Source organism: Babylonia areolata, chromosome 5 (genome assembly GCF_041734735.1).
Source record: "Babylonia areolata isolate BAREFJ2019XMU chromosome 5, ASM4173473v1, whole genome shotgun sequence".
NCBI lineage: Eukaryota > Metazoa > Mollusca > Gastropoda > Neogastropoda > Buccinidae > Babylonia > Babylonia areolata.
The window spans coordinates 22,899,746-22,918,955 of NC_134880.1; the positions used below are offsets into that span (position 1 = coordinate 22,899,746).

The 19,210-nt window shown below is 43.9% G+C and overlaps 1 protein-coding gene across 3 annotated transcripts in view; it reads left to right on the forward strand.

Annotated features, from left to right (window-relative positions):
• The window catches only part of LOC143281989 (death-associated protein kinase 1-like), a 207,700-nt gene extending 189,685 nt beyond the window's left edge, over nt 1–18,015 (forward strand). For all 3 annotated transcript variants that reach the window (XM_076587372.1, XM_076587373.1, XM_076587374.1), the window contains 8 exons: nt 1–190; nt 2,458–2,717; nt 5,594–5,782; nt 6,969–7,154; nt 10,821–11,027; nt 11,998–12,213; nt 13,844–14,044; nt 14,802–18,015. The exon at nt 1–190 is cut by the window's left edge and continues 5 nt beyond it. In XM_076587372.1, coding sequence (XP_076443487.1) covers nt 1–190; nt 2,458–2,717; nt 5,594–5,782; nt 6,969–7,154; nt 10,821–11,027; nt 11,998–12,213; nt 13,844–14,044; nt 14,802–15,218 — 1,866 coding nt within the window. In that variant the 3' untranslated portion in view covers nt 15,219–18,015. The remainder of the gene's footprint in view (nt 191–2,457; nt 2,718–5,593; nt 5,783–6,968; nt 7,155–10,820; nt 11,028–11,997; nt 12,214–13,843; nt 14,045–14,801) is intronic.
• The last annotated feature ends 1,195 nt before the right edge of the window (nt 18,016–19,210 follow it).

Consider the following 19,210-nt stretch of genomic DNA (forward strand, 5'->3'; position numbering starts at 1 on the left):
GGAGACTTCAGCATATGGGACTTCTCTGGCTACGAGCCATACTACATGCTGTACGACCACTTCCTGGGCGACACCCACTGCCTGCACCTGGTGACCTTCAGCCTGCAGGATGCCAGCGACGAGCAGCTGGCCCAGGTCATCTTCTGGCTCAACTTCCTCAAGGCCCGCGTCCCCCCGGCACTCCCTATAGGTCAGTCATGTCGGTTAACTCATTTTACTCCAGGTATGAGTTAATTCGTACCGTGATTATTTCCCCTGTGGATCAGGTACAAGTACTCTCGTACCAACACACTATTCTCTTCTTCTTCAGCGTTCCTTGACTATGTCCAGATGGTCAGTCCAGAGTAGGTTACGGAGTCCACAGTCTGCTAGAGCTCTGTCACCGTTCCCCACAACTTGTCCTGGAGCGCTGCAGGACTGCGCTAGATCTGGCGCCTCAGCTCTTTGTGTAGAGGGCAGTCTTGCAGGACATGGGCTGGAGTTTGAGGAGCGGGGTGTTACATGAACATTGGTATGTGTGGGAAATTTTCGGTTTGTAGAGATGGGAGAGGAGCTGGCATTGGCCTGTGCGCAGTCTGAGGATGATGACTTGCACGCTATAGGCCCGCATCCCCTCGGCACTCCCCATAGGTGAGTCTGGTTAACTCATTCTGCTCCAGGTTTGAGGATTTTTTTTTTCCACACATACCATGATTACTTCCCCTGTGGACCAGGTATGAGTATTCTCGTACCAACACACTATTCTAATTTTGTTCATTCTTGCTTGGTACAGTTGGCATTTGAGTATTCTTGTACCGACACACTATTCCAATTTCGTTCATTCTTGCTTGTTACAGCTGGCATTCTGAACTGAACTGTTTATGGGTTCTGGAAGGATGAAAACTAAGCTTTGTTTTACCGATAAAATCAGCAATTCTCCATCAATCTTCACTGTTTTTGTGACCCGCCATGTTTTTTTTTCTTTCTGCAGTGGTCTTATGTAGTGCTGGTCCAGGGGAGTCGTAGCAAGCATGTAGCTGTGGGGTAGAATGAGTTAAAGGTTCTATAGCCTCTTACAGCCATCAGGCGGCGGTGAATTCATATCCACTGTGTCTAGGGCTTGGCATGGGAAGGTCGGGGTCCAGTCATCTCCTGCCACCATTTTAATCTTCCCAAACTGAAATCAGGTACCCATTCATACCTGTGTAAAGAAAACATACCCAAAAAAAGGCAAAATTTGGGTAAAGTTCCTGACGGGCGCCATAGCCGAATGGTTAAATCGTTGGACTTTCGGTCTGAGGGTCCCGGGTTCGAATCACGGTGATGGCGCCTGGTGGGTAAAGGGTGGAGATTTTTCCGATCTCCCAGGTCAACATATGTGCAGACCTGCCAGTGCCTGAACCCCCTTCGTGTGTATACGCAAGCATAAGATCAAATACGCATGTTAAAGATCCTGTAACCATGTCAACGTTCGGTGGGTTATGGAAACAAGAACATACCCAGCATGCACACCCCTGAAAGCGGAGTATGGCTGCCTACATGCGGGGTAAAAACAGTCATACACGTAAAAAGCCCACTCGCGTATATACGAGCGAACGTGGGGGTTGAAGCCCACGAACGCAGAGGAAGAAGAGGGTAAAGTTCCTTTCCCAAGGACACAACACCATGCCAAAATGGGGCCTCGAACCCTGATCACTGATGAACACTTGATCAGAATTCCAGTGCGTAACTGGCTTGACCTGGCCAGCACCTCCTTTGAAGTCCAGTTGATGTCAGCTTTAAAAGAATTCATCTGAAAATGGAGTTTAGCTGCCTGCATGGTGGGAAAAAAACAGTCATATGCGAAATTAGTACTCTGAATGCAAGATATAAGAATACTTTGTCATCTCTGTGGGAATTGCAGCCACGTACCCAACACACCCTGTTCATTCATTTACTAATTCATTCCTTCATTCCACAAGTCACTGTGGCCAGCTTCCTAACACCCCTGTGTTACCCTCTTCATTCATTCATTCATTCATTCACTGATTCCTTCCTTCCTTCAATCCACAGGTCACTGCAGCCAGCTCCCCAGCACACCATGTTCATTCACTAATTCTTCCTTCAATCCACAGGTCACTGCTGCCAGCTCCCCAGCACACCATGTTCATTCATTCACTAATTCCTCTCTTCCTTCAATCCACAGGTCACTGCGGCCAGCTCCCCAGCACACCCTGTTCATTCATTCACTAATTCCTTCCTTCAATCCACAGTTCACTGCAGCCAGCTCCCAAGCACACCCTGTTCATTCACTAACTCATTCCTCTCTTCCTTCAATCCACAGGTCACTGCAGCCAGCTCCCCAACGACCCTGTGTTACCCTCCTCATTCATTCATTCACTGATTCCTCCCTTCCTTCAATCCACAGGTCACTGCAGCCAGCTCCCAAGAAGACCATGTTCATTCACTAACTCATTCCTCTCTTCCTTCAATCCACAGGTCACTGCGGCCAGCTCCCCAACACCCCCCGCGTTCTGTTGGTGGCCACCCACGCAGACAAGGCGGGATGCTCCCGCAACAGTCGTGGAGAGTACGTCAGTGTGGAGGCGTCTACGCTGCACCTCAAGATGCAGCAGATGTTCCGGCACGACATCAACCTGGTTGATCGCGTCTTCATTGTCGACGCTCAGATGGCCACATCCGCTGACATGAAGGCCCTCAAACAGACTCTGGGGGCGGAGAAACGGGACATTGTCAATGTGAGTTTTTCTGTGCATTTTGCAGGGATGTACCATCATTTACAGCCTATAAGGTGCTGTTTTTTGGGGTTTTTTTTCTCAGATCTGACCCCTGTGTCTCACAGACTGTATGCGCCCTGTCTGTGTCTGAAAACTAAATACTGACCACCATGTCGCTGGGGCCACTCGACACAACAAACTCAATGTATGACAACATCGTTGATCATGATCACGATCACGCAGCAACAATCTTACCACTGTTTGAATGTACATGGTTCATACGAGTTCATTTCTTTCCTTTCAGCGGCATGTTGCAAATATATACAAACTGTGTTAATTTGAAATTCACAGAATTGCATCCATTCTCGTCATCTCCTGACTGAAGATGCAACAACAACTCTCCTCTGTGTCAATTGTGCTGTCCCGCCTGGATTATTGTAATTCCCTACTTGTTGGTTCACCCAGCCTACCTCATTGTTAGGCTTCAGAAAGTCCAGAACTATGCTGCTCGTCTTGTCTTTCGTTCCTGTAAATTTGATTGCGTTTCTCCTCTCCTTCATGCTTTACACTGGCTCCCAGTACAAGAAAGAATTATTTACAAAGTCATCTCTCTTTGTTTCATGTCCATTGAGGCTTCTGGTCCACAGTATCTCTCTGATGTCATTCATCCTTACACACCTTCACGCCAACTCCGCTCTTCTTCTGCAATCCGCATGCTTAGGATTCTCCCTGCTCAAACCAAAACATATGGGCAACGCAGTTTTCCATTTCAAGCCCCTGTTCTTTAGAATCAACTTCCTTAGCCTCTCTGTCACTCATCTTCGCTGCAAACTTTCAAATCCAGTCTGAAGACCCACCTTTTCGCCTCCTGAATAATTCTCAACAGCTCATCCCTTTCCAGTATGAATTAAAGTGACTATTTGTGAGTGAGTGAGTTTTGATAATTTTTAATAAATAATAATTTTTGAATAAATAACAATTTTGATAAATTTGAATAATTTTTAATGATGTTTGGTATCTTATGTTCAGTTTTCCTTTTTGATATTTACACATGTGTTCTATTTTTTAAACGCCTAGGGCTTATTTTCAAGATTAGGCATAAATGCTCATAACGATAATAATGTTTTTGGTGTCATATACTGTACCATGTCAAACTGATGCAAACTAGGCCTATGGTTTGCTCTGTTTGGCCAAATTTCGCGCGGCTAACAGTGAAAAGACGCCCCTTTTATTTGTAGATTTTGATGTGCAGTACTTTATTGTCTTAACTTGTGTGTGCCTAAAGAGAAAGGGAGAGGTGAAGGCTTGTTTTAGTCTATCGACAGCTATTGTGGAGTTTTATTTGTCTAGTGTTAATCCTTATCAGTGGTGTGCATGATCATATTCTATTTGTATTTATAACGATCTCGTGATTGCACATGTTATTTTCCATGTGGTTTAGTAAAGTGTTTTTGATTGATTAATCCATGGATCGGTTGATTTATTGATGCGCCCAAGGTAAAATCAATTTTCTTTTCGGCCAATTCAGAAAGCCTCGTGCAGAGAACAAAAAAAAGGGAAAGAAAGAAAACAACAATGATAACGATGTGCTCCATGGACTTGCATGCAACTGAGGCCACACTCAAAAAAAAGAAAAGAAGTGACACGTCCCAAACTGGGTGCACTGATTGATTGACACATCCCAAACTGAGTGCATTGATTGATTGACACATCCCAAACTGAGTGCATTGATTGATTGACACATCCCAAACTGAGTGCATTGGTTGATTGACACATCCCAAACTGAGTGCATTGATTGATTGACACATCCCAAACTGAGTGCATTGACTGATTAGCACATCTCAAACTGAGTGCATTGGTTGATTGACACACCCCAAACTGAGTGTATTGATTGATTGACACATCCCAAACTGAGTGAATTGATTGATTGACACATCCCAAACTGAGTGCATTGATTGATTGACACATCCCAAACTGAGTGCATTGACTGATTGACACATCCCAAACTGAGTGCATTGACTGATTGACACATCCCAAACTGAGTGCATTTGATTGATTGACACGTCCCAAACTGAGTGCATTTGATTGATTGACACGTCACAAACTGAGTGCATTGATTGATTGACACGTCCCAAACTGAGTGCATTGACTGATTGACACATCCCAAACTGAGTGTATTGACTGATTAGCACATCCCAAACTGAGTGTATTTGATTGATTGACACGTCACAAACTGAGTGCATTGATTGATTGACACGTCACAAACTGAGTGCATTGATTGATTGACACATCCCAAACTGGGTGCATTGATTGATTGACACATCCCAAACTGGGTGCATTGATTGATTTACACATCCCAAACTGAGTGCATTGATTGTTTGACACGTCCCAAACTGGGTGCATTGATTGATTGACACATCCCAAACTGGGTGCATTGATTGATTGACACATCCCAAACTGAGTGCATTGGTTGATTGACACATCCCAAACTGAGTGCATTGACTGATTAGAACATCCCAAACTGAGTGCATTGGTTGATTGACACATCCCAAACTGAGTGCATTTGATTGATTGACACATCCCAAACTGAGTGCATTGATTGATTGACACATCCCAAACTGAGTGTATTGACTGATTAGCACATCCCAAACTGAGTGTATTTGATTGATTGACACGTCCCAAACTGGGTGCATTGATTGATTGACACGTCCCAAACTGGGTGCACTGATTGATTGACACGTCCCAAACTGGGTGCACTGATTGATTGACACGTCCCAAACTGAGTGCATTGATTGATTGACACATCCCAAACTGAGTGCATTGATTGATTGACACATCCCAAACTGGGTGCATTGATTGATTGACACATCCCAAACTGGGTGCACTGATGTGTCCAGGCACTCCCCAAGTCAAACGGCCTGCTGGAAGCCACCCTGCTTCAGCTGCCCACCTGGAGGAAGGAGAGCAGTGCCTACCCTGTGCTGACCTGGCCCGACTTCACGGAGACCATCAGGTCAAAGGTCAACCCGCTGGCCTCCAACGACCACATGAAACTTCTGGTGGAACAGCTGCAGCTGATGGGAGAGGTACTGCACATCACTGGCTGTCATGATCCAGGCGTGTGTTGTCGTGTGTGTTACATCCAGATGATTGTGTTGTTGATCCAGGTGTGTGTTGTTGTGTGTGCTACGTCCAGATGACTGTGTTGTTGATCCAGGCGTTTTGTGTTGTTGATCCAGGCATGTGTTGTCATGTGTGTTACATCCATACAATTGTGTCGTTGATCCAGGCTTGTATTGTCTTGTGTGTTACGTCCAGACGATTGTGTTGTTGATCCAGGCGTGTGTTGTCGTGTGTGTTACACATGTTATGTGTGTTCAACAGGTGGTGTACAGGTGATGTATATGTTCAACAGGTAGTGTACAAGTGATGTATGTGTGTTCAGCAGGTGGTGTACAGATGATGTATGTGTTCAACAGGTAGTGTACAAGTGGGATGTATGTGTGTTCAACAGGTGATGTATTATGTGTTCAACAGGTGGTGTACAGGTGATGTATGTGTTCAACAGATAGTGTACAGGTGATGTATGTGTGCGACAGGTGGTGCACAGGTGATGTGTGTGTGTTCAACAGGTGGTGTACAGGTGGTGTATGTGCGTTCAACAGGTGGTGTACAGGTGATGTATGTGTGTTCAACAGGTGGTGTACAGGTGATGTATGTGTTCAACAGATAGTGTACAGGTGATGTACGTGTTCAACAGATAGTGTACAGGTGATGTATGTGTGCGACAGGTGGTGCACAGGTGATGTATGTGTGCGACAGGTGGTGCACAGGTGATGTATGTGTGTTCAACAGGTGGTGTACAGGTGATGTATGTGTGCGACAGGTGGTGCACAGGTGATGTATGTGTGTTCAACAGGTGGTGCACAGGTGATGTGTGTGTGTTCAACAGGTGGTGTACAGGTGGTGTATGTGTGTTCAACAGGTGGTGTACAGGTGATGTATGTGTGTTCAACAGGTGGTGTACAGGTGATGTATGTGTTCAATAGATAGTGTACAGGTGATGTACGTGTTCAACAGATAGTGGACAGGTGATGTATGTGTGCGACAGGTGGTGCACAGGTGATGTATGTGTGCGACAGGTGGTGCACAGGTGATGTATGTGTGTTCAACAGGTAGTGTACAGGTGATGTATGTGTGCGACAGGTGGTGCACAGGTGATGTATGTGTGTTCAACAGGTGGTGTACAGGTGATGTATGCATGTTCAACAGGTGGTGTACCTGGAGAGTGAGAGCGGGCCTGACCTGGTGGTGCTGTCCCCTCGGTGGCTGTGCGTGGACGTGATCGGAGCCTTCATGTCGCACGACAAGATCTCCCAGGCCAGGATCACCGGCTGCTTCTCTGTGCACGAGTTCCAGCTAATGTACCCCGAGACTGACGCCTCCAACCTGCTGCAGGTAGGTGTTAAGCGCACAGGGCCAGGTGGGGTGTTGTTGTGTGGCGGGGCAGTGCTGTGACAGAGCTTCTGACTGTGGGCAGTGCTGTGACAGAGCTTCTGACTGTGGGCAGTACTGTGACAGAGCTTCTGATGTGGGCAGTACTGTGACAGAGCTTCTGATGTGGGCAGTACTGTGACAGAGCTTCTGATGTGGGCAGTTCTATTGTAGGTAGTAGAGAGAGCTTCTGATGTGGGCAGTTCTATTGTAGGTAGTAGAGAGAGCTTCTGATGTGGGCAGTTCTATTGTAGGTAGTAGAGAGAGCTTCTGATGTGGGCAGTTCTGATTGTGGGTAGTACTGTGACAGAGCTTCTGATTGTGGGTAGTACTGTGACAGAGCTTCTGATGTGGGCAGTTCTGATTGTGGGTAGTACTGTGACAGAGCTTCTGATTGTGGGTAGTACTGTGACAGAGCTTCTGATGTGGGCAGTTCTGATTGTGGGTAGTACTGTGACAGAGCTTCTGATGTGGGCAGTTCTGATGTGGACTATGCTGTTATAACAGGGCTTCTTCTTCTTCTGCGTTTGTGGGCTGCAACTCCCACGTTCACTCGTATGCATACGAGTGGGCTTTTACGTGTATGACCGGTTTTACCCCGCCATGTCGGCAGCCATACTCCGTTTTCGGGTGTGTGCATGCTGGGTATGTTCTTGCTTCCATAACCCACCGAATGCTGACATGGATTACAGGATCTTTAACGTGCGTATTTGATCTTATGCTTGCGTATACACACGAAGGGGGTTCAGGCACTAGCAGGTCTGCACATATGTTGACCTGGGAGATCGTAAAAATCTCCACCCTTCACCCACCAGGCGCCGTCACCGTGATTCGAACCCGGGACCCTCAGATTGACAGTCCAACGCTTTAACCACTCGGCTATTGCGCCCGTCAACAGGGCTTCTGATGTGGGCAGTTCTGATGTGGGCTATACATTATTTTATTATAACAGGGCTTCTGATGTGGGCAGTACTGTGAACAGGGCTTCTGACGGTGTGAGTAATAATGTAGCAGGACATCTAATATAGTGGTCAGTTCTTTAAAAGGGCTTCTGATATTGTGGGCTATACTGTAACAGGGCTTCTGATGTTGTGGGCAATACTGTAACAGGGCGTATGATGTTGTGGACAATACTGTAACAGGGCATATGATGTTGTGGGCAATACTGTAACAGGGCATATGATGTTGTGGGCAATACTGTAACAGGGCATATGATGTGAGCAATACTGTAACAGGGCATATGATGTGGGCAATACTGTAACAGGGCATATGATGTGGGCAATACTGTAACAGGGCTTATGATGATGTGGGCAATACTGTAACAGGGCTTATGATGTGGGCAATACTGTAACAGGGCTTATGATGTTGTAGGCAATAACAGGGCATATTATGTTGTGGGCAATACTGTAACAGGGCATATGATGTTGTGGGCAATACTGTAACAGGGCATATGATGTTGTGGGCAATACTGTAACAGGGCATATGATGTTGTGGGCAGTAGTGTAACAGGGATTATGATGTGGGCAATACTGTAACAGGGCTTATGATGTGGGCAATAACAGGGCATATTATGTTGTGGGCAAAACTGTAACGGCATATGTTGTTGTGGGCAATACTGTAACAGGGCATATGTTCTGGTGGGCAATACTGTAACAGGGCATATCATGTTGTGGGCAATACTGGGCAATACTGTAACAGGGCATATCATGTTGTGGGCAATACTGTAACAGGGCATATGATGTGGGCAATACTGTAACAGGGCATATCATGTTGTGGGTAATACTGTAACAGGGCTTCTGATGCTGTGGGCAATACTGTAACAGGGCATATATTGTTGTGGGCAATACTGTAACAGGGCATACGCTGTTGTGGGCAATACTGTAACAGGGCATATGATGTTGAGGGCAATACTGTAACAGGGCATATATTGTTGTGGGCAATACTGTAACAGGGCATATGTTGTTGTGGGCAATACTGTAACAGGGCACATGATGTTGTGGGCAATACTGTAACAGGGCACATGATGTTGTGGGCAGTAGTGTAACAGGGATTATGATGTGGGCAATACTGTTACAGGGCTTATGATGTGGGCAATACTTTAACAGGGATTATGATGTTGTGGGCAATAACAGGGCATATTATGTTGTGGGCAATACTGTAACGGCATATGTTGTTGTGGGCAATACTGTAACAGGGCATATGTTGTTGTGGGCAATACTGTAACAGGGCATATCATGTTGTGGGCAATACTGTAACAGGGTTTCTGATGTTGTGGGTAATACTGTAACAAGGCATTTGATGTGGGCAATACTGTAACAGAGCATATGATGTGGGCAATACTGTAACAGGGCTTTCTGACAACACAGAAATACACCCCCCTGATGGATTAGAAATGGAAAGGGCGCACTTCTTGCTCGTCCCTGGGATGTCCTGAATATTTCTTGAACACACACACAAAAAGAAATAAAATCATAATCATCAGTCTGTTGCTAGGATCTTCTGCTACAAGGAATAGCTGTTTCTTTCAGCCACATCTTGGACCAGAAACCCAGATGGTAATGACAAGAAGAGTTTCCGGTCTTTGTGTATGTGCAGCACAAAGCAGATTTGGCTGTAACTCCTTTGCTTTTGAAAGAACAGAATCTGCCTTGCAATGGGAAAAAAAAAAAGAAAGAAAAATAGGTTAGTTTCCTATTTCAGTTTCTCAAGGAGGCACAAATCCATATACATGATGCCACATCTCTTTGGCCGATGCCTGACCAGCAGCAGAACCCAATGCGCCTAGTCAGGCCTTGAGTGCATGCATATATATTTGTGTACCTTTCAGAGTGGATTTCTTCTACAGAATTTTGCCAGAGGACAACACGTTTTTTTCCTGCCAAGGGTTCTTTTTCAGTGCAGCCAAGTGTGTGCTGCACACGGGAACTCAGTTTATCGTCTCATCCAAATGACTAGATGCTCAGTTTGATTTTCCAGTCAGACTAGTGGGGGAAAAGGGCAAGACTGGAAACAGATCCCAGGCCCTCAAGGCAAGGCAAGGCAGGGCAAGGCAAGGCAGGGCAGGGCAGGGCAGGGCAAGGCAGGGCAGGCAGGGCAGGGCAAGGCAAGGCAAGGGCAGGGCAGGGCAGGGCAAGGCAAGGCAGGGCAGGGCAGGGCAGGGCAAGGCAGTGCAAGGAGTTTATTTCGTGTGCCCCCTGGGGGCATTGAAACATTACATACGTTCATCATTTACACATATCCGATAAATATAAAAAGAGGGATGTCAAAAAACAAGAAGTAGTCTCATTCGTTCAGTCACTTAATATGCACAAAGAAACATACAAACAACAGCAAAAAGATCAATTGAAAAAATAAATAAATAAATAAATAAGTAAATAAATAAATAAATTTTTTTTTAATCCTATCAATAGACAGAACATTGATAAGGAGAGCTGTGAATAGCAGAAACCAAGGATTTAAGTTTTAAAAAATGAGCACACAAACAAATAGTGAAACTTATCAGCGATGTCGTTTGTGGAACATTTATCACAGATTCTTTCATTTCTTTCACGGACACTGTAACGGAAGATGAGCATCAGAACCATGCCGTCATGGACACAGTCTCACAGACAGGTACGGTGTTGTCCACAGGTGTTTGAGGCCCTGGAGGTGTGCACACAGTGTGAGGTAGACGGGGAGGTGGAGTTCGAGTTCCCCTGCCTCAACTTCATCGAGACCCTGTCCGGCCTGTGGCAGAAGGATGACGAGCGCTACAGCGATGCGGTCTATGGTGGGGTCAGACTCCACACCAGCTTCCAGTCTGGGGCACAGCTCAAATACCTCTTTCCCAGGATACAGGTCAGCACACCGTACCATGAAGAAAAGGGGGGGAAAAAAAAGAAAGGGGTGGTGTTGCTCTGTAGCGATGCGCTTTCTTTCCCTTGGGAGAGCATTGAGAATTTCATGCAGAGAAATGTGTTGTGACAGAGAGTAATGTAATACGACGCGATACAATGCAATACAGTTCAATTCAATACAGTATAATACATTACAACAGAACTCAATACAATATGATACAATACAACAGAACACAATACACAATGGTACAGGTGTACACTGTAAGTGTGCTGACGATGGTACAGGTGTACATTGTACATTGTGCGTGTGTTGATGATGGTACAGGTGTACATTGTGATACAGGTGTACATTGATCGTGTGCTGATGGTGTGACAGGTGTTTTTGCGGCACAACATGCTGGGAGAGAGCGTACAGGTGTACATTGAACGTGTGCTGATGATGGTACCGGTGTACATTGTGATACAGATGTACATTGAAGGTGTGCTGACTATGTGACAGGTGTTTTTGCGGCGCAACATGCTGGACGAGAGCATACAGGTGTACATTGAACGTGCGCTGATGATGGTACAGGTGTACATTGTGATACAGGTGTACGTTGATCATGTGCTGATGGTGTGACAGGTGTTTTTGCGGCATAACATGCTGGGAGAGAGCATACAGGTGTACATTGAATGTGTGCTGATGATGGTACAGGTGTACATTGTGATACAGGTGTACATTGATCATGTGCTGATGGTGTGACAGGTGTTTTGGCGGTGCAACATGCTGGGAGAGGGCGTACAGGTGTACTTTGTGCGTGTGTTGATGATGGTACAGCTGTATACATTGAGCGTGTGCTGATGATGGTACAGGTGTACATTGAGCGTGTGCTGATGATGGTACAGCTGTACATTGAGCGTGTGCTGATGATGGTACAGGTGTATACGTTGTGATACAGGTGTACATTGAGGGTGCGCTGACGATGTGACAGGTGTTTCTGCGGCGCAACATGCTGGGCGAGAGCGAGGAGCAGGAGGTGGACCTGTACCAGTGGCACCACGGGTCCAAGTACTGCTGGGGCCAGCTGGAGGGGCTCATCGACATGGACCACAATCAGCAGTTCCTGGAGGTCAAGGTCCGTGGGCCGCCCGACTCCAGATACGCCCTCTTCTTCTTCCTGGAGGATTTCGTCAACGTCGTGGAACAGGTGTGAACCTTCGTTATGGTGGTGATGGTGTCATTTATATTTTTTTTGTTTACTTGTATTGTATTTTATTTTATTTTATATATATATATATGTTTGTGTGTGTGTATCTGCATATGCTTGCTATGATTTTTGTTGCTGGGTGTGCTCTTTGTGTTGAATTGTATGCATTTGTGATGATTTTGGTGCGTTTTTCGTGACACCTGGTTCCCTGGTGTTTATTTTTGACAATGGTGAATGTGATGTGCTTGGTTTTGATGTGATTTGCACCTGTGTGATTTGAGACTGTGATGGCGCCTGTGTCATTTTCCCTTTTTTTCTTTTTTTTTCTTTAATTATTTTTTATTATGTCATTTAGTCTTACATATGTATATCTTAGCCAGTGTCACATGAAACTGTGTTGACTTTGTACATATTTTACAACACTTAGTCTTAAATTTGTATATTTTGTTTTAAGGTGCGGTGAGCCCCATCTGAGATGGTGGTACTGGGCTATATAAGCCTACTTTTTATTATTATTGTTATTATTTTCCAGTCGGGCAGTCTTGTTATGGCCCTGTGCAGTCGGTCAGCTGGCTTGTTAGCAACAATGTCAAATATATCAAATATAAAATGTCTTTTTGGTATGTTCATTCAATTTTCCGGTAAATCATCAATACTAAGACCAAACAAAAAATAGACAGTAAGGAATCAGGATGTTCATAAACACTTGTTCTGCCTACATTATGTTGAAGTGGAATTATCAACATCACAGAGCATCGTCAAGTGTTTACTTCCTAATGCACAAAGTATATCAATTTTGTTTCTTAATCTGAATAAAAATGTTGATAAAACAAATAACCATGGGTGCAATAACCAAGTGGTTAAAGCATTGGACTTTCAGTCTGAGGGTCTTGGGTTCAAATCTCGGTAACGGCACCTGGTGGGTAAAGGGTGGAGATTTTATTTTATTTCCAATATCTCCCAGGTCAGCATTTGTGCAGACTTGATAGTGCCTGAACCCCCTTGTGCACACAGAAGATCAAATGCACACGTTAAAGATACTGTGATCCATGTCAGTGTTCGGAGGGTTATGGAAACAAGAACATAGCCAGCATGCACACTCCCGAAAACAGAGTATGGCTGCCTACATGGCGGGGGAAATATACAAAAGGGTCATAAAATGTTATATGTCTGTCTTAGTGTGTATGTGTGCATGCCTGAAATCTAATTGAATGACACAGGAAACAAATGATAAGCGCCCAATGGCGGCTGTCAGTCGGCTCTACCCAGGTAGGCAGCCTGTTGTGCAAATGACCCTGAGTTTGTAAAGCGCTTAGAGCTTGGTCTCCGACCGAGGATAGGCACTATATAAATATCCATATCAGTCAATAACTCCATGTATGTAAAGCGCTTAGAGCTTGGTCTCCATCAAAGGATAGGCGCTATATAAGAATCCATATCAGTCAATAACTCCATGTATGTAAAGCGCTAACAGTTTGGTCTCTGACCGAGGACGGGCGCTATATAAGTATCCATATCATTCAGTGACTTGTTGTTTGTAAAGCGCGTAGAGCTTGGTCTCCGACTGAGGACAGGCGCTGTATAGGTATCCATATCCAACCAAAACCCAGTGTGGACTGTCCCCCTGCAGGTGGTGGAGAACGTGTGTCCCGGGCTGTGCACAGAGCGCTACACCCTGTCCCCCTCCCAGCTGCAGCAGCACGGCAAGATCGTGCGCAGCTACTCCCCCACGGAGCTGCTCCGCATGCAGCTGGAGAACAGGTCCTCTGTCGTGCTGAGCGGGACCACCACTGAGAACTTCCTGGACATCGCATGCATGGGGTCCGAGGAGGTGGGTCCTTGGTGGAGGTGTTTTGTGTCATTTGGTGTTCTTTCTCTGTCTCTGGACCTTGTGTTTGGAATGAACTTCCTCTTTCGTTTCGTCAGGTCTCCGTACTCAGCTCTTTCAAGTCTGGCCTTAAAACCCACCTCTTCACAAGATAGCCTCCCTCCCCTACCTCTTCCTTGTCTTCAGTTTCTTCAGTTTTAGAGTTATGCATGTGTGTGAATGACTGGTGTGAAAGCGTTTAGATTTGTCTCTGCACAAGATTCAGTGCTATATAAATACCATTATTATTATTATTTTTATTTTTATTATCAGGAAGGTGGCAGAATGGTTGAGATGTTCATCTGCCCAGTTTAGTTTCCGTGACGTTATGTGGTGTTTTGTGTTGTGAGGAAGGTTGGAGTTGTATACTAACCAGTGAGATTGTATTTCTGTTCTAAACAGTGAGGTGAGGGTTATATACTAAACAGTGATGTTAGGGTTATATATTACACAGTGAGTTTACATACTAAACAGTGAAGCTATGTACTAAACAGTGAGGTTGGAGTTCTGTACTAAATTAGGCTATATACTAAAGAGCGATGCTGTGGTTATATATACTAAATAGTAAATTTATGCATTAAACAGTGAGGTTTGTTTTGGATTCTAATTTCTATACAAAACAGTGAGGCCATGCAGCTAAAGAGTGAGGGTTGGTTGGACAGTATACAAAATAGTGAGGTTGTGCACAACTAAGCGGCGACGTTGCTTGGTCGGTCCCAAGGTTCTGCACCACCTGGACCTGGGCATGGACCTGGACGTGACGCACCTGACCATCCACACGCAGCGCCTGCTGTCCCTGCTGCTGGACCCTGCAGACCCCATGGGCCGGGACTGGTGCCTGCTGGCCGTCACTCTGGGGCTGTCGGACTACCTGCCCACCCTGGACCGCGACGAGACCAAGCAGGTGTCGCAGACCCAGCGGGTGCTGGAGGAGTGGGCGCGGCGCTGTGACTCCTCCGTCAGGGACCTGGTCCGGCACCTGAAGGACTTCAACCGCATCGATGCGGTGGAGGCCATCCTGAGGACCACGCCCCCCTTCAGGACTCTGACCTACGAGGACCAGAGCACGGACGAGAGCGCCGGGGGGGCGCACGGCACGGACGCTTCCACCAACACTCTGTCCAACCTGTCCAGGTGACCGTGACTGCTGTACGGGGAGTTGAGATTTGAACAACGCTGTCCTCAACAGATCTGTGTGATGTGGAACAGATCTTGTGTGATGTGGAACAGATCTGTGTGATGTGGAACAGATCTTGTGCGATGTGGAACAGATCTGTGTGATGATGAACAGGTCTGTGTAATGTAGAACAGATGTGTGTGATGTTGAACAGATCTGTGTAATGTTGAAACAGATCTGTGCAATGCTGAACAGATCTGTGTAATATTGCACAGATATCTATGGTATTGCACAGATTTGTATGATATTACCCAGGTCTGTATGATGTTGCACAGATCTGTATGATGTTGCACAGATCTGTATAATACTGAACAGGTCTGTGCCGATGGTGCATATCCAGTCACAACAGCGTTTTCCTCCACATGAGACAGAAGTGTTTTCCTGTGCTATACCACTGGCTGACTTGTGTTAAGTGTGCTGCATAACTTCTTTCCACAACTGACTTTGTGTGTGTATATATTTACATGCCAAGGAGGACAAAAAACAACAACAACAAACAAAAAAAACAACCACCCAGCTCCACCCAAATGCCGTACAAGTGGTTTATTATTTTTCTACGCTGCCTTAAGGTTCTGAGCGTGCCATAGGTTTGTGGCGGCACAAAAGTGTTCTTGGAGAATCGCCTGGAGGTATTTCACGAGTTCTGCGTCAAAGTTGCCACGCACGTTGTGGAGGTTGAGTTCGTGTGTGATGTGTTGCTTGTAGGAGTGTGGTGTGTGGGTGGGGGCCGTGCAGACCTCCAGACGGTGGGTGGGTACAGCAGCGTGTGGTTATCGTGTTCCCTGCATGACGGACAGGTGACCGTGAGTGCTGTGTGCTGTAGTCAGTGCTGTGTGTGACCACTGCTGGAATACGTCGACCAGACTGCTGACTGAGACGCGTGTTGTACCGTTTTTGTCATCACCAGCTTCTGACTCTTTTTACTTTTTTTTTTTCCATTGGATGATCCTTCTTTGCCTTCTCAGCCACAAACTGCATTGTGCCACTTTTCCTATTTTCTCATCAAAACCACATATAGAGGTCTGAGGATCAAATATTTATTTTGTCGGGACCATTATGATTTTTTAAAAGAAAACAACTTATTTTCTCTTTTAATATTACTTTTTCATCATAACCACCACTGATTGTAGTATTCAAAGAGCGTAGTCTCACTTTATGAAAAAAGATCTGAATCAGTTTTTAGTGTGATTCCACATTACTAATCATGTTTGCTTTTATTGACCCTTTGCTTTTTAATTTTGGTTTTATTGGAAAATGATTTTAATTAGCAAGTTATTTGATTGCGGTCATGTTGGAAAGTGCATACATGCACAATCATGAACATGAATGTCACGTCAACAGTCAGACATGCTTTCTGGAGACCATACACTTTAAGAAATGCATAAAGTATTATCAGTGAACAGTTCATGAACTATTATCGAGACTTAGTTCATCATCTGCATTAATAGTATAAAGCATGACAGGTAAAGGAGACAAGATTGAATGGCTTCAGAACCAATGTTCAGCTGAATAATGTTGTTTTTTTGTTGTTTTTTTGTTCACTTTTTCGTGTCATCATGATCATGATTATCAGTTGTTTTGGAAAAAAAAATGAAGCAGCATTTTCAGGTACAGAGCGAACATTAGCAAAATAGTGCATAAAATCTTCTGTGGTTTATGAAGAAATGTGTTGGCAGTTGAATCAGGTTATTTGGTTGCTGTTGTTTTAGTATTCATTAATTTTATTCTGTGTTTTAGCCTGCCATGAGTATTGTAAGAATAGACAATGCATAGGAATCTGTGTAACTTCATCATCATATGACATATTGTGTTTGTCCAGTATTTCATCTCGGCTTTCTTGAAAACCTGCTGACCAATGATATTCAGATCACTGAATTGTGAACTTGTGGGTTTGCTCGCTGGTTCTGAGGGTAATCAGTGTTCACGCCATTGAATCCTGCATTCATGTATTTGTCAACTTTGCTGAGTGACCCAGAATGGTGTGTACAGAACTACAATGTAAAACAAATAATCTACCTCATCCTTAGAGTCCTGTGTTTGGTTTAACATTTTTTCAGTCATCGTAGAGATGTCTCCTTTTTCTGTCTCCATTTTCTTCTTTCTTTTTTTTTTTTTTCTTTTTTTTTTTTAAAGTAAGCAGTATGACAGAGGTTTTCAAATTCTTATAGAAATTGTTTGTCACTTTCCAAGAGGTTACTTCTTTAGGGCTGTGTCTAGGGGAGATAATCTGAATCACACAGAGTGGAGACATTGAATATTTTATCTATACAAATAGCAGTGGTTGATGGAATTGTGAAATATTCAGGTAGAGGGAATAATGGGGTTTCTTCCAAAATAGTTTTCTTTTGTTTTTGTGTTCTTAATATTCAGTCTTTTTTTTAAATAGGAGGGTAGGGGAATCTACACTCACGTACATGTACATAGAACAAACAGCACACTCTTCGTTGTTAATGATTTTAGTGGAATGAAAATATTCAAACTAAGGTTATTTGACATCAAATGTGCAATGGTGAAACAGAATTAAGAACCTGTATTATCTCACAATATTATAATTCTCCTCCAGAATGTGATATTATTTCATACGAGTTTTACTCAGTCACACACACTGTAAATATCTCATTTTGCTTGTCAGTGTTTTTGTGATTTCCCATCCGCTGTTTCTGTCTGACCTGCTTGCTTTTGTTTAACCTTCAGTCAGAAACAATCATTTACTCTGGTTTTGTTGTTGTTTTTTCTTCTTCTTTTTTTTTTTTTTTTTTTTTTTAGCTAAAACTATAAAACATAATCAGTTTAGCTGTTCTTGATTTGTTTCAAAATAATGAATTTAAAACCACGTTCCACATTTGTAATGTTTGACTATGAATGGGGTTTTTTGTTTTGTTTTGTTTTTTTTGTTCTTGTGTCATGTCACAATGTAAGACTTGGTACTAAAAGATTTTGGCAAAGACTTTTCATAAAGAAAGAAGAAAATGATGACCATTGAAATTAAATAAACTGGCAAAATAACAACAAACTCCCCGTGCAAAACATGGAAGTTTGGAAATCATTATTGATTAAACAAAGACTGTCACTTATTTTATCATTTAGGAATCAGCTGAATTTGATAAGCCAGTTTGATGATTGTTGTATCTTCGGCAGTGATCCGTATGCTTCGCTGTGTCTCTCGACTTCCAAGATGTAAAGATAGTGTGGAAAAGATATGAAGATCATGTGGACAAGATGGAAAGATAGCTTGCACAAGATATTGGAGAAGACGTAGTGTGGACAAGATAATAAGGTCATGTGGACAAGATGTAAAGATAGCCTGGACAAGGTATGAAGATCATGTGGTTTCAGTTTCAGTAGCTCAAGGAGGCGTCACTGCGTTCGGACAAAACCATATACGCTACACCACATCTGCCAAGCAGATGCCTGACCAGCAGCGTAACCCAACGCGCTTAGTCAGGCCTTGGGAAAAAAAAAAAAACAACAAACAAAAAAAAAAACAAAAAAAAAAACAAAAAAAAAAAAAAACACACAACCACACACACACAAAAAAAAAAAAAAAAAAAAAAAACGGGGGAATAAATAATAGATAAGCTTGCATAAATAAATAAATAAATAAATAAATAAATAATAATTATAATATAGAAAAAGGTAGTAGTAATAATATTAGTAATACTAATTAAAATGATAATAATAAAACATAAATAAATAAATAAATAAGACAACAATGGTGATAAATAAGCAAATAAATGTAAAAAAAGAAGACACACATTCACACATACACCCACACATGCATAACAGAAATGCACCAGACATGCAGTTTCACATATATGAAAGCACAGTCAAATACATATAAACGTACATGAGCTCCAACACACACACACACACACGCATTACCGTGCACCTCCTCTACCCCCCTCCTCCACACACTCATTTCTAGTCTAAGTATCGCAGCTTCCACGGCACAC